The sequence below is a fragment of the Sebastes fasciatus genome, chromosome 3 (genome assembly GCF_043250625.1).
Source record: "Sebastes fasciatus isolate fSebFas1 chromosome 3, fSebFas1.pri, whole genome shotgun sequence".
Classification (NCBI taxonomy): domain Eukaryota; kingdom Metazoa; phylum Chordata; class Actinopteri; order Perciformes; family Sebastidae; genus Sebastes; species Sebastes fasciatus.
Genome location: NC_133797.1, coordinates 13,533,258 through 13,548,055, shown reverse-complemented (window position 1 = coordinate 13,548,055; position 14,798 = coordinate 13,533,258). Strand labels below are relative to the sequence as shown.

At 41.5% G+C, this 14,798-nt stretch overlaps 3 protein-coding genes across 3 annotated transcripts; 2 read left to right on the top strand and 1 right to left on the bottom strand.

The window, feature by feature from the left end:
• Positions 1-3,680: 3,680 nt before the first annotated feature.
• LOC141765169 (claudin-4-like) lies at positions 3,681-6,352 on the bottom strand. Its single transcript, XM_074631162.1, has one exon. It carries the CDS (start codon positions 5,942-5,944, stop codon positions 5,276-5,278), a length of 669 nt encoding a protein of 222 aa, XP_074487263.1. The 5' UTR covers positions 5,945-6,352; the 3' UTR covers positions 3,681-5,275.
• Positions 6,353-8,195: 1,843 nt separating this feature from the next.
• On the top strand, positions 8,196-10,418 carry LOC141765166 (GTPase IMAP family member 7-like). Its single transcript, XM_074631159.1, has 2 exons — positions 8,196-8,384; positions 8,799-10,418. Exons 1-2 carry the CDS (start codon positions 8,363-8,365, stop codon positions 9,641-9,643), a joined length of 867 nt encoding a protein of 288 aa, XP_074487260.1. The 5' UTR covers positions 8,196-8,362; the 3' UTR covers positions 9,644-10,418.
• A 714-nt stretch (positions 10,419-11,132) lies between these two features.
• On the top strand, positions 11,133-12,513 carry LOC141765168 (GTPase IMAP family member 4-like). Its single transcript, XM_074631161.1, has 2 exons — positions 11,133-11,270; positions 11,364-12,513. The coding sequence occupies exons 1-2, from the start codon at positions 11,249-11,251 to the stop codon at positions 12,200-12,202; spliced, it is 861 nt and encodes a 286-aa protein (XP_074487262.1). The 5' UTR covers positions 11,133-11,248; the 3' UTR covers positions 12,203-12,513.
• Positions 12,514-14,798: the final 2,285 nt, after the last annotated feature.

The following is a 14,798-nucleotide window of genomic DNA, read 5'->3' as shown; positions in this document are numbered from 1 at the left end:
TAAAGGAACTGCTTGTAACTTTTTACACGTATAAATCTACCGGATCGGGATCCCATGCGTGCTCGCGTGTGGCCGGAGACTCCTCTCCTCTGCCTGCTTGCCTTCACTCACACACCGCGCACGTTATCGCTGTCTCGCTCCGCCTCTACACGTGCATGTGCGCTCACTCCACACTGCAGAAGAGTTAGTTTAGCTCTGAGAATATCTAGTGAATGTACAGTGGACGTTTGTGCAGAAATAACTGCTGCAGCTCCTCCAGACCAACAGAGGTTTTCCGTGTCTTGTGAAATGACGGGGCTACGCAGCGAGAAATGTTGTCGTCTCCGACCGGGTGCCGGTGTCTTCCCTGTTTCCTCCGGCCGCGGTCGGAGATGGTGGCGTTGCCCGCTGCGGAGCCCTGCTGCCTCAGCCCCGGAGGCTGAAGCAGGAAAAGCCAACACTAGGATCAGCAGTGATTCATGGAGAGACCTTCGTCTTGTCAGCTAACATTACTGCCAAGCAGGTGAAATATAGAGTGATATTGTGGTTTTAGCTGACGTGTGTCGCCTCACTGTTTTGAGCGATGCTCATGTCTATTTATAGCGAGCAAAGCGCGAGCCCGACGCTGACTTTCGTTGAATTAACGGCCACAGGTGTCGCTGTTACATAGACAATGAATGGGGAGCATGGAAAGCACAAAGCCTGTGGAAAGTACCATGACTGTGACTGAATACTGTGTTATTGACGTCCGTGCGACCAATCAGGTGATGACAGACAAGGATCATACCATCAAACGGGGAGGGACGGGGGTGTGCGGCGCGCTGACGGTCTACAGGTACGCAGCAGGAGGGAGAGGAGGAGAGAAAGAGAGAGGAGTGCGGTGCGTGAATAGCAGACAAGATGAGTGATAGTCGGAAATGAAGCAAAAAATGTAAAATTATGATATTCTGGAAATTATAAGGTTTAGTATAATTAAATTGAATAATTTAAGTGATATATGTGCACACATACTAATCATAGGTCAAAACAGCGCTAAATTTGGCTGAATTATAAAAGGCAGAAGTGGTAAAACGAAGAGCCGTTTGGAAGCCGAAAGAGCCGGCTCTTCTTTGGTGAGCTGAGTCAAATGATCTGGATCACTAAAAAGAGCCGGAACTCCCATCACCAGTCACCACCGCAAACTCATGCGGGTTTTAAAGCGACACGCATTCCTCCCTGTAGCCCGCAGAGCCCAGATAGTGTCTCTGTCTCTTTAAGAGGAAGAGTAGAAGAGACCTATTTGCCTTGACATTCACAAACCAGCAGAAACTTCATCCAGTTAACCGTGAATAGATCCTTTATCACAAGGTTATTTGTAACGTCCTGTACACACACTCACAAATAAAGGGGCCTACATGCTCATTCCAGGTCATTTAACCCTCTGAGACTCACAATAGACCCGTTTTTGTCTATTTTAGGGGGCTACAGGGGGTCTTTAGGGGGATATAGCAGGTCAGCAGTAGATGCCACATAGAAGTGGTGTACATCATCTGAAAGCTGGGAACCTGAAGATTAGTTTGAGATGCAGCTCAGCACTGTGTGTCAAGTTGTTCTAGTTATGAATTAGAAAATAAACATCAATTAATTCATTTGAATAAATTGTAAAAGTGTATAAGAGTTTAGAACATTATGATAGAAGTATATAATGACCATCCCCATGCTCTATTATGTCTCATAAATTGTTGCAGCAATTTTTGGGTTGATACCATTTGTTACAAAGATTTGGTGCTAAATTCAACCACTTTTTTTACCAATCGAGAATTGATAAAAGATGATCAATAATCCCTCCAAAATACCACATTAAGACACCTTTAGGAACACCATAGAAAAAGCCATGCTGTGATTTGGGATCAAAAACTTTTGACATTTGGAGATTTCTGCAAAAATTGCATTTTTCAGCGATTAGATGGCGAGCACTTCTGTTCTAGAAACTGCTCATAAACCCCCTTATTGTCAATCTACCTAGGAAAGCCATCCATCCTCTGAATGCTCTTGGTCTGTAGTTTGTGGCTGTAAAGTTTCATGAGGCTGTAATTATCCTAGAGGTCACCACAGGTCATTTTATACAGTGAGGTCAAGTTTAAAAAAATGGTCTCACTACAATGAAATGGCTACTATGGGAACTAACATCATCACACATGAATACAGTTGGATCATTGGATCCACAAGAGTCTCAGCTTTACAGTGATACCCAATTTGTGTAATTCAAAGACTTTTTAGGGACCCCAGTATGCAGAAATATTCAAACACATGATTTTTAGAATAGGGGAAAATAACATATTTATACTGCATTCAAAAAACTGCATGTGATTATCATAAAGTGGGCATGTCTGTAAAGGGGAGACTCGTGGGTACCCATATAACCCATTCACATATTTTGAGGTCAGAGGTCAAGGGACCCATTTGAAAATGACCATGCCAGTTTCTCCTCGCCAAAATTTAGCCTCCGTCCCTTAGCTCAAAACTGACCCTCTGAAAGACAATAATGTCGGTCGGGATCGTGGGTCTCAGAGGGTTAAAGAAAGTTAATAAAATCATTATAACACTAGTTGTTTTATTATGAGGCAGATGTCATTATGTCCCATTAATAGTGAGGTTGGTTGGTAAGAAATATTCTTTTTCACTATCTAAAAAAGGGAGGAAGTATACCACTTAAAATGTACTTGCAGCTTTAAAGTTACATTGTTCTTCTCCAAGAAAGAGGAACTTTTAGCATGCAGTCCTTTTGCCCTGTGCCCTTAAAAATAAGTCTTATCTGTTCTGGTGCATGGCATGCAGGCAAGACAAAGACACTGTTGAATATGTGTTCCATTTCTTGGCTGACCTTTGGCCCCATGCTGTGTCAGTTTCTGTAATAGTCGCTCCAATGAAGTTGTCTCTTGAATCAAGTGCAGCTTTTTATTCAACACACATAACTCACAGCTAAAAAAAACAGAAGTTATACAACAGTATTGCAACACCTCAACCAAAAGCACCTAGCAATTAAACCCTTACCTTAACCACAGGTGCCAAATGCTACATTTTGAATTTTTTTTCTATTAGTAACAACTCACGGAGCATTAAAGAGACCATACCCAAAGGGTAGATGGAAAAAAAGCAAAATAAATAAAAAAGAATAACAGTCATTATATCAAATACTGTATGACAGACATAAGAGGTTGGCAAAAGCGGAAAACTGGCACTCAAACCGATGGCACCCATATTGGTTTCCATGTTTGCTATTGTGAACTTAATTTGAGTATACTGTTTACCTGTAGTGTTTACATTGTCTAGTCCACCGCCTGTATATATAAATCACCAGTTCATGTTAGAGAGCACATCATCAGTTGCTGAGTTTTTACTGCCCCCAAGTGTATTATGTCTGCTGTCACCACTCATAGTGGGTAAATAATGGTTTGGTTTGAGTTGTTGTCCATTCAAATCATTATGTGGTTTTCAGTGTGAGTGTGCAGACATCGCTGATTTCCATTAGCCGTGCACCCACAACTGACCTGCGTGTAACCAGGCTCATTTATTGTTTATGACTCATTCCTCTGAGACAGTGAAGTGTGAAGAAGATGGTAGCAAACACATCTCTCTGGTAGATAATATATGTGTGATGTCTAGAAGGGAATAATCCTGTATTTGAATATATATTCTAATATATATAGAAACAGTTGTAGTGGAATGCAAACACGTATGTTTATTGTACATAAGTGGTTATAACAAAAGACAGTCAATACAAAAATAATAAAGGTGGAAAATGCAATGTCACAGTGGAAAATGCAAAGTCACAGTGACTAGTTTATACTGTATGATGTTATTAAATCAAAAGTTAGATGAATCATCTCCAGACTATGTAAGACATATACAATTGTGAGAATTAGTAAACTATAAAGTCAGAGAACACAAGGTCAAAAATTAATACATTTTCAAGATCTGCAACAAATTATTTTTTGTTAAAGCAGCAGTGGGTAGAATTGGAGCAAATATGATTTAAAAAAAAGTTATTTTTATAAAACGGTTCCTATAACATGACAGTAGTGCGTGTGACAAGTAATCTGAAAAAAAATCATGTGCCGCAAGATTTCACAGACCGGAGGAAAACAACCAATCAGATCCGAGCTGGAGCCTTGCCGTCTCTGAGCAGCTGTCAATCACTCACAAACTCCGATCAAACAGTCAAACTAGGCAGCGCTGAATCAATATTCTGTTACTGTAATGCCTATTTCTCACCTCAAATGCCTTCAGAAACATTTTGTAGTGTACTGTTTAGCTGTAAAATGAGAAAGTTTGTGACCCAGCAGCAATGTTGAGATCAGTTGAGGAAATACCAAGCACCGCCCACCAGTCGGAGCACAGCCAATAGGAACGCTCTCTCTCTGAAATGACCTGTGATTGGTCAAAGTCTCCCATCACAAGCTAGATTTTTTAAAGCCTGAAAACAGAGCAATGAGGAGGTGCAGAAGTTTAGTTATCTCTCAGAACACTTGAATTACAATATGCTGAAAGGTTATTATGGAATTTTTGCCCAATGATGACAAAAACCTTCTGCCTACTGAAGTTTTAAACTAAATTTACAAAACTATAACTTCTATACTGCAATACATACTATTATATTACATAAACATGAATAACTATTTCTCATATAAAGAAAAAAGCTCTAAAACTTAGACAATAGGGGTGTTTGAACTGATATCAATAAAAGGGTTCAGTAGACATACGTAATGCAGAACCACAGTAAAAATAGAAAGAAACAAGAATAAAGAACAAAATAAATAAATTTGCTCAAAATCCCAAATACTCAAAAACATTCATAAAAGTAAATAAACAAGCATCGCTCTGACGGCCCGCACATATTTTCAGTGAACACACCAGCATACACATGTACACTGGCCTTCTGTACACAGACCACCCACACACACACACACACACACACATACACACACAAGCACACAAGCAGAGGCAGAGTGGAATTTGAGAAATTCAAAGTTACACACATTAGTAAACCGCTAATCATTTAAAATCCTCCCACAATTCATGTCAACTCCCACTCTGACAGAAAGCTATTAAATAATATACAGTACACTCTATTAGAAACCCTTTGCTATTTAGTTTATCGTGTAAATTTGTCAATGAATGTAAACAACCATTTACCAAAGTGTAATGAAATCCACATTATTTAAAGAAACATGCGAGATAAAACACAATATAGGCTGAATGTCCTGTAATAGATGGTGACCTTGTAGTTTGACCTCACACGTCCAATAAAATCATCTCATACAAAAGATTTTTCCTGTTGCTTCGCCTCCCCTGCTGCCCCTGCGTGTGGGTTGTTCTTCGCTGCTCCGCCGAAAACAGACAGCGTTCCTCCTCCCGGTGGAGAGGAACCCAGGTGGAGCAGAGACCCCCCCACCAGGAGCAGCACGCTGGCCCCCCAGCCCAGGTACAGCGCCGGCCCCAGCTCTCTCTTAAAAGGTGCTGCAACGTTCGGATCATAGAAGTCCCTGATGACCGCATGGGCGGTCCAACAGATGGGTATCAAGTAGGCCAAGCCGGCCACGAGGAAGAGGACCGCGGCTATCCTCGCCAGCCGAGCCTTGGCGGCCTGGTTGTTGTCGCCCATGCAGTGCGTGCACTTGGCCCCCGCCACCCCAAGCATGAGGGCCAGGAGGCAGACGAGCAGGGAGAGCACGGTGAGGCCCCGGGCGGCTTGGGCAGACTTGGGCAGGGCCAGGGTGGAATCATAGGTCTTGCACTGGATCTGGCCGGTGGTCTGAGACAGGCAGTTCATCCACAGGCCCTCCCACAACACCTGGGCAATCACCAGCTCTCCACCCACGAAGGCGGACACACGCCACAGAGGAGCGGCGCACACCAACGCCCCGAACACCCCGCCCAGCACGGCCAGCACCAAGCCCAGCAGCTGGAGACCCGTCGACGCCATGGCCGCTGAAGAAAAATAGAAAAATGTCACCCTTAATTGTCTTTCTCACTATAGGAGGTTACTGAGCACTCAGTAGATGGAAGTCAGTGCTTCCTGCGGTTTATTCTCAGTCATTCAGTAAGATGTCCCGTGATTGTGAGTTGTTGAGATGAGTCCCCTTCTTCTCCTCAGTATCCTTTTCTGTTCAACGCCTGCTGTTAAGATGACAGAGTTTTCAACAAATTTACTTCACAGAAGCACATTTTAAATGAACTTGTTCAATAATTATAGATCTGAGCTAATGGCATTCAGACAGTTCATTTGTTTTTTCAACTAGTAAAACATATAATTGTGCAACAAGTTATAATAAAAGCATTAAACTTGACCTGTTTTCTTTGGTTCAATCAATCAATTCACTCACAGTTCCAGCTAAATACAGCTCTAAAAAAAGTATCTTTCAATCGCTAATCCCGCAACCAGACGTCCGCAGATGGCGTGTTGATGGTCCTTTGTGTGTTCCTTGGTGGTATAGTCGTGTGATGTGAGTAGTTGGTGTCTTTCTTCTGTTATGACTGGCCAGCTTGTCTCTCTGGATCTCATACACAGGGGTGTGGGAGGGCAGCAGTGTGTAATACTGCATACTAAATACACACACACACACACACACACACACACACACACAGCTAGTTATGGAAAAAATTACAGCACAAGGACACTTTGTTACAGACAATGTTGATTGCTATCATGTTGTCATTGCTTGGAGCTGGAGTGGCCATATTGAGGCAGTGGATGGAACCGAGGAGGAGGAGGAAGAGGAGGTGAAAGGTGATTGGAGCCTGATCAACACGCCCCTTGGCGTCACTTTAGGATCAGGCAACAAAACCACAATAGATTTTAGGAAAGATCTACATGGTTGGGCTTAAAACTACTATGATTGTACAGTGAAAATGACACTGAACATTGTGAACATGGGACGCGAACAAACAGCTGATTGTAACGTGACGCACGGGACACAAACAGCGGCCTCCTGGATGACGCCTTGTGTATGTTGGACCCGTCCAGTTGTGGAGGAGGCAGCTGTCAATCACTCGCAAACTCTGATCTCTTTGCTCCGGCTGGTGGGCGGTGCTTGGTGTTTCCTCATCTGATCTCACCATGGCTGCCGGGTCACAAACTTTCTCATTTTACAGCTAAACAGTACACTACAAGATGATTCTGAGAACATCTGAGGAGAGAAATAGACATTACAGTAACATGATATTGATTCATATTTGATCAGCGCTGCCTAGTTTCACCGTTTGATCGGAGTTTGCGAGTGATTGACAGCTGCTCAGAGACGGCAAGGCTCCAGATCAGCTCTGATTGGTTGTTTTCCTTCGGTCTGAGAAATCTTGCAGATGCCATTTGGAGCACCAGAGGACACAGAGGCAAATGATTTTTTTTTCAGATTACCTGTCTGAAGCAGTCAGGATATAGTGAACATTTTATAAAAAATATTTTTCTTTTAATCATATTTGCTCCATTTCTACCAACTTCTGCTATTAGTGAGTGTGTGGATACACTGACAGTGTACAGGTGGGTAATTTAAAATGTTCTCTTTAGAGCCACTAGATGGCATTAGAGACAATGCCACCATTACCACAATGGCTTCAACGCCCCCTCATTCCAGGCAGCTTGGGCACAGTGGGCACATTATTTGCACATTGCTCTTTGCAGAAAGAGGCGGGCTGGTAATTGGCTGCCTGGTAGGATGCCTGATAGTCCTGAAGCTGGCAGCAGAGTTCAGAATCAAAGTACATTTGGCTTTAATTGCTGCAATACAGGTTGATGAGCCAAACTTGTTGAATACCATGTTTGTTTCCCCTGCCCCACCAAGTGGCCAAATAATCTGTTGATGTTTGATTCTATTCTAAGTTAATGTATTTGTCTCATTTATGCAATTTCTGTGTCCAACATAGAGGGGCGACAACTGCATTTCATTTTGCAGTCTTGTTGTGTAATGCCAATAATGATGAACCTTGAACCCTGATTATCAATGACACATTTTAGTATATATATATACTAGTGAACTAGATCTCTGGTTTCTGTCTACAAAAAGTTGATGCAAATGAGTTATGATGCCTCCTTTAAGAGTTTGTGCCAAAGCTAAGATTAGGGTGTCACCTGCTTTAGCTTGTAAGAATCTAAACTATTTTAATAAGTTGTAGTTTCACTTTCCTGGAAACCAGTGAGGCGGAGAGAGAAAGGGGGTAAGTTTCATTTTCCTGTAAACCACTGAGGCGGAGAGAGAGAAAGGGAGGGAGGGAGGACTAACTAGCACACAGCAGTACAGACCTACTGTGATCTGGAAGAAAAGGTTCAGAAACGCAGACAGACAGATTTTGCGGTTCAAAGTCAGGTTTGATTTGTGTTTCCTGGTATTTCTTTCTCCACAACAAGATGGGTTTAATCTCAATTGTAGGTGAGTGTCTTTATTTGTGTTTATGCAGGCCTTTTTACACTCCTTATGTGAGCTGACCCAAAACCCAAGAGTTCAGATTAACTGTTGTAATGGAAATCTGTCAATATTCCAAGATGAGTCCTAATGAACGTTGAAATCAAGATCCCAAACAGATGAAATGTCTTTGTTGTATTTTATTCTTGCAAGAAGAGGCACTGGTTATACGGAGTCACACAAAGTCTGCAGAAGAGTGTTTTGTACAGATAAGGAGTTGTTTTACTCAGACAGTGTCCCAGTAAAAGTCAATACTCAGTACTTTCCCACTACATGAGACGAAGAGTACGCAGACAGTAACTTTCCACTGTTGTATAAAGAGACATCATTACATACAATGTAATTTTCCATTACACTGTCTCTCTGTCTTTTTGTCCACAGACTGCAGCTCTCCTGTTGTCAGCAACCTGAGGATCGTCCTGCTGGGGAAGACTGGATCAGGAAAGAGTGCAACAGGGAACACCATCCTGGGACGACAAGCTTTTACCTCAGAGATTTCTCCGTCTTCTGTGACAGAGACATGTGAAAAAGACACCGGCCACTTTGATGAAAGAACTGTGACTGTGGTCGACACCCCTGGGGTCTTTGACACATTGATAAATGAGAGCCAGTTGAAATGTGAACTTGAGAAATGTATCATGCTGTCTTACCCAGGACCCCACATATTCCTGCTAGTAATCAGTCTGGGTGCACGGTTCACTGAAGAGGAGAAGAAGGCCGTCAAGTGGATCAAGGACAACTTTGGTGAAGCAGTCTTCAATTATACACTGGTGCTGTTCACGAGGGGAGATGAGCTCAAGGGGAAGTCCATTGAGGAGTTTTTAAACCAAAGTCCTGAACTCAAGGAGCTCACCAGTGGCTGTAAAGCTGGGTACGTTGTGTTTGACAACACATGCATGGAAAACCACACTCAGGTGGCTGATCTGTTTGAAAAGATAGACAAGATAGTGCAGTTAAATGGTAACCATTATACCAAAAGCATGTATGAAGAGGCCCAGAGAAAGAAGAATTTAAAGGAACGGTGGAGCAGGTGGGGAGGCTACATGAACACTGCAGGTAATCAGTTGTTGATGCTAGCAACAGCCACAGCTGCCCCTGTAGCTGGTGCTGCTCTAATGGCAGAGGAAGCGGCAGCAGCTGCATCCATAAGACCGTTGTTAGCGCTCACAGGTGCAGGGATTTCTAAAGGCATCGGGTGGTGGATGAAACCTAAACCGGAGAGCTGAGTCATGTCAAGCCATGACCCTTTAAAGGGGACATATCAGGTTCATACTTGTATTTGGGGTTTCTACTAGAACATGTTTAAAAGTTTTAATGTTCATAAAACACATTATTCTTCTCATATACTGTCTGTCTGAATATACCTGTATTCACCCTCTGTCTGAAACGCTCCGTTTTAGCGCCTGTCTCTTTAAGACCCCCTCCTGAAAAAGCCCAGTCTGCTCTGATTGGCTTGCTAAAAATATATGGTGCACCTTTACAAAGGTAGTTCTCAAGCTGTGGGCGTATATTCTAATGAGCCTATAAGTGACACAGTAAGAGGAACCAAATGTGAATGGCTTGTTGAATCACATGTTTTCTGATCTAGACAGCCCACAAAAACTGATTGGGTTGTCTTATTTCACAGTTTGTGGGTTGGTAGGAACTCCACATACCCAAATGTATGAGCACAAGCACTTAAAAAGTGAGTTTTTCATGATATTTCTCCTTTAAGCAAGCTTGTGATGTCATTCCATTGATTGAGTGCAAATTTATATTTGAATAATTTTTTGGCTTCCAAAACTTTATTGCATTTCTTCATTTCATTAATGTACATTCATACATATTAATCACAGATTGCCTGCTTTGAACGATAAATGAACCTTTTTATGACAAACGCTTTAAATGCCGATGTTGTACACTCTTATCCTGAATATCATTTTGTGTGAAGGACACTATTGTTATTTTTGTCTGTTTGATTTGGAAGAATAAAATAAAACAATGTGACCAAAACTTTAAAAAGTGTCATTTGATTTTGTACCAAAAATCTGTATTACATGAAAACCCCAGTTATGAAAACAAGAATCCCCATTATATCTTCCACGCATCCACACAGTTGCTTTTTTGAGATAAACACAGTCAGGGTGAATTCATAAGACCCAGAACTACAGTGGGTCTTATGTAAAAACAAAAATCTCTAGTGGGTCAATGTAAGGTGAAAAAACATACATTTAGCAACTTCAGTTAACATGACACCGCATTTATTAACCATCAGTGTCAAGTCAAAGGTCCAGTTGATATTAAGACAAATGACTGTTTCTTTTGATACATATTTTTACAATTTGATTCTAGTTCAATGTCGTTGTCTCGTTTATACAACTTCTCAGTGTGCAATGTGGAGTGGCGACTTCTGCATTTCATTGTGCAGTCCTGTATTGTTTATTGCCAATAATGATGAACCCTGATTATCAATGAAAGGGACTTATCAATAGAAAAGTGCCATGTCTCCTGTAAGAGTTTGTGCCAAAGCTGAGATTAGGGTGTCACCTGCTTTAGCTTGTAAGAATCTAAACTATTTTAATAATGTTTTGAATCCCATGTCAACAGCTTTCTGAAAGTTGTAGTTTCACTTTCCTGGAAACCACTGAGGTTGAGAGAGAAAGGGAGAGAGTTTCATTTTCCTGTAAACCACTGAGGTGGAGAGAGAGAAAGGGAGGGAGGGAGGAATAACTAGCACACAGCAGTACTAACCTACTGTGATCTGGAACAACAGGTTCAGAAAAGCCCAGACATATTTTGTGGTTCAAAGTCAGGTTTGATTTGTGTTTCCAGGTATTTCTCTCTACAACAAGATGGATTTTACCTCAACTGAAGGTGAGTGTATGCAGGCCTTTTTACACTCCTTGTGTGAGCTGACCCAAAACCCAAGAGTTCAGATAAACTGTCTCTCTGTCTTTTTGTCCACAGACTGCAGCTCTCCTGTTGTCAGCGACCTGAGGATCGTCCTGCTGGGGAAGACTGGATCAGGAAAGAGTGCAACAGGGAACACCATCCTGGGACGACAAGCTTTTACCTCAGAGATTTCTCCGTCTTCTGTGACAGAGACATGTGAAAAAGACACCGGCCACTTTGATGAAAGAACTGTGAGTGTGGTCGACACCCCTGGGGTCTTTGACACATTGATAAAGGAGAGTCAGTTGAAAACTGAGATAGAGAAATGTATCATGCTGTCTGACCCAGGACCCCACATATTCCTGCTAGTAATCAGACTGGATGTACGGTTCACTGAAGAGGAGAAGAACGCCGTCAAGTGGATCAAGGACAACTTTGGTGAGGAAGTCTCCAATTATACACTGGTGCTGTTCACGAGGGGAGATGAGCTCAAGGGGAAGTCCATTGAGGACAGTTTAGACCGAAGTCCTGAACTCAAGGAGCTCACCAGTGGCTATAAAGCTGGGTACGTTGTGTTTGACAACACATGCATGGAAAACCGCACTCAGGTGGATGATCTGTTTGAAAAGATAGACAAGATAGTGCAGTTTAATGGTAACCATTATACCAAAAGCATGTATGAAGAGGCCCAGAGAAAGAAGAATTTGAAGGAACGGTGGAGCAGGTGGGGAGGCTACATGAACACTGCAGGTAATCAGTTGATGATGCTAGCAATAGTCACAGCTGCAGTTAACGCCCCTGTAGCTGGAGCTTCTGTAGTAGCAGCTGCATCCATAAGACCGTTGTTAATGCTCACAGGTGCAGCCATTTCTAAAGGCATTGGGAAGTGGATGAAACCTAAACCAGACAGTTGAGTTATGTCAAGCAATGACCCTTTAAGCAATTTGTGAAGTTATTCCGTAGATTGAGCAAAAATTAATTTTTGTCTTTTTCTTGGTAAAAACTCAAATGCATTTCTCCATTTCATTTATGTACATTCATACATATGTATCACAGATTGCCTGCTTTGAACGATAAATGAACCTTTTATGACAAATCCTTTAAATGTTGATGCTGTACACTCTTATCCTGAACATAATTTTGTGTGGAGGACACTATAGGGAATGGGAATGTGATGTCACCGACAGCAAGTCAGCCTTTTTTGGAGGATAAAGGGTAAGAGTGTCCAAAAATAACACAAAACACGGCACAGTGAATAAAATTCAAAAGCCGAATTGTAGTACATATATGTATATATGTATATAGTATACAGTAAGACACAAAGTTAGGCTACTGTTATGGATTTCATTTTAGAAGATACTGGTATATATGTAAGGGATAATGTACAGCGAGCCAGTCATTGTTGTGAAATAAACCCCAACAGGGCGATGCCGCACGTGAAGTGGAGGGGTCTTGCATTGCCCTGAAGGGGTTTATTTCACAACAATGATCCGCTAGTTGTACATTATCCTGCTTATTACACGGCTACTTACTTAAGAAATTAATAATTTGACACAAAAACGGTCCGCCAGAGTCTGACATCAGAACTGCGCCCATAGCAACGGTCTGTTATACATAGCAACGGTCTGCTATAAAGAAATAACAGACAGTAGAACGCCGTGATTGACCAATCAGAATTGAGTATTCAGCAAAGCCGTGCAATAAGCAGTATTTGATTTTCAGTTAGCTTAACATCTTTGTCCAGATGATTGTGTTGATGCCATTCGGCTTGATCTGAAGGCTTGATCTGAACCGTTTGTAAATCGGCCTCCAAAGATTCACATATTTTGAACTGCTGACAGGTGTTCACTAACGCCAAAACACATCAGTGACCGTTATGGGTTGCAAGCTGTCAAGGTCCTCCTAATTCGTAAAAATCGAAATCATAAACTAACTTCAGTTTTGTATTATTTCGCCCCTTTGCCTCTGTCAGCTTCTCTTTATAAGGGTATTTGTCTTTCGCATGTACTTTATACATTTCTGACGATGAATGATTGACAGATGACAGATGAATAAACCGGTGGTAGACAGTAGCTCCGTACGTTACCCTCCAAAAATGGCGGCGTGCCCCAGAATGTTCCGCTATTTCCATTCCCTATACAAATTTTTCTGTTTGATTTTGAAAAATGAAATAAACAATTTAAAAAAAGTGTTGTTTGGTGTTGTACCAAATCCTTTATTCACATGAAAATCCCAGTTATGAAAACAAGAATTCCCACAAAACCTTCCAGGGCTCCACACTGTTGCTTGTTTGGCATTAAGCATATCCACATTCAAAATACTTGGTATGCAAAGAAAACATGGAGGTGGCGGGCTTTATGACCTATACTGCAGCCAGCCACCAGGGGGCGATCACTTTGGCTTCACGTCTGGGGAGCTGTCATGTCGTCCATCTTTATATACAGTCTCTGACACCGAGGGTAAGTGACTTAATTTTCTGCTCAGGTACACATTACTCCACTACATTATTACATAGCAAGTAGTTTGCTGCTATATAAATGTTCTGAATGTCGTATACATCTCCTTTAATCCTTGATCCATTTCATGCATTTACTCTAAATGCCTGTCAATTTCATCAACCATTTTAGGCTTAAAAGGCATTGATGTGAGTGTCTAACCTATGAATTCTTCTTTTTTTATTTACATCAATGCAACAGCTCCAGCTGATGTAAAGGTGACCCATATACAATATAAATATCAACTGATAAGTCCTCACAAATGGGAAATACTGCATGTCACAAACTTGCAATGTTAGGCTACATTTTGGTTATTATATAATAGAAAATGCAGTATTGAAAATTGTACACCTCAATATCCTCTCTGATTTTGAGTCTTTGAAAACATGGCCCAAACCTGTCTATTGGACAAAAGGTTAAAATCTTGATGTGAAGGTTGCAAATCTGAATGATTTACAGTATGTAATGAAAATACACTACTTAACTTAACTTGTACAAAAAAGCAAGCAAAAATAATGGATAGTTTGAATGTGAAAAAACTGTATTTTGTATTACCATTATGTATTAAAACTTAACCTGCCTGAAACAAGCTCACCACTGATTATTATGTGTTACACCCACATGTCACTTTACAACCATTTCATATTTCAGAAATGTAATTCAGCTTCATCACTACATTTAGCAGCTAAAGCACCCGTACTTTGATCAATATGTGGTTGACACAGACTGGCCTACAGTTCACCATTACACTGCCTTTCTTGGTCATTTAGTTGTAGATGGTATGTGCTGGAGGGATGTGGTGGCATAGTGAGGGGTTGCAGTGAAATGTGATCGACCCAGCGGACGTTTACCATTGTCTCTCATTTCCTTTAGGGAAGTGAGCTCGTAATGTTACTAATAATAAAGCGAGGGGAAACAGCACATCACAGTTTAAATAGGGAACAGTAATTCATCTGCATGAATATTCTATTTGAGCAATTGTAACATTATGAAAGTATGAATCGTGCAAAAATAA

What these genes read in the sequence shown, in the direction of transcription:
- LOC141765169 (XM_074631162.1), bottom strand. Translation starts at nt 5,944, where the DNA reads ATGGCGTCGACGGGTCTCCAGCTGCTGGGCTTGGTGCTGGCCGTGCTG.
- LOC141765166 (XM_074631159.1), top strand. Translation starts at nt 8,363, where the DNA reads ATGGGTTTAATCTCAATTGTAG. An exon ending in GGGTTTAATCTCAATTGTAG is followed by an intron (nt 8,385 to 8,798) that starts GTGAGTGTCTTT and finishes TTTTGTCCACAG; the next exon opens with ACTGCAGCTCTCCTGTTGTC.
- LOC141765168 (XM_074631161.1), top strand. Translation starts at nt 11,249, where the DNA reads ATGGATTTTACCTCAACTGAAG. An exon ending in GGATTTTACCTCAACTGAAG is followed by an intron (nt 11,271 to 11,363) that starts GTGAGTGTATGC and finishes TTTTGTCCACAG; the next exon opens with ACTGCAGCTCTCCTGTTGTC.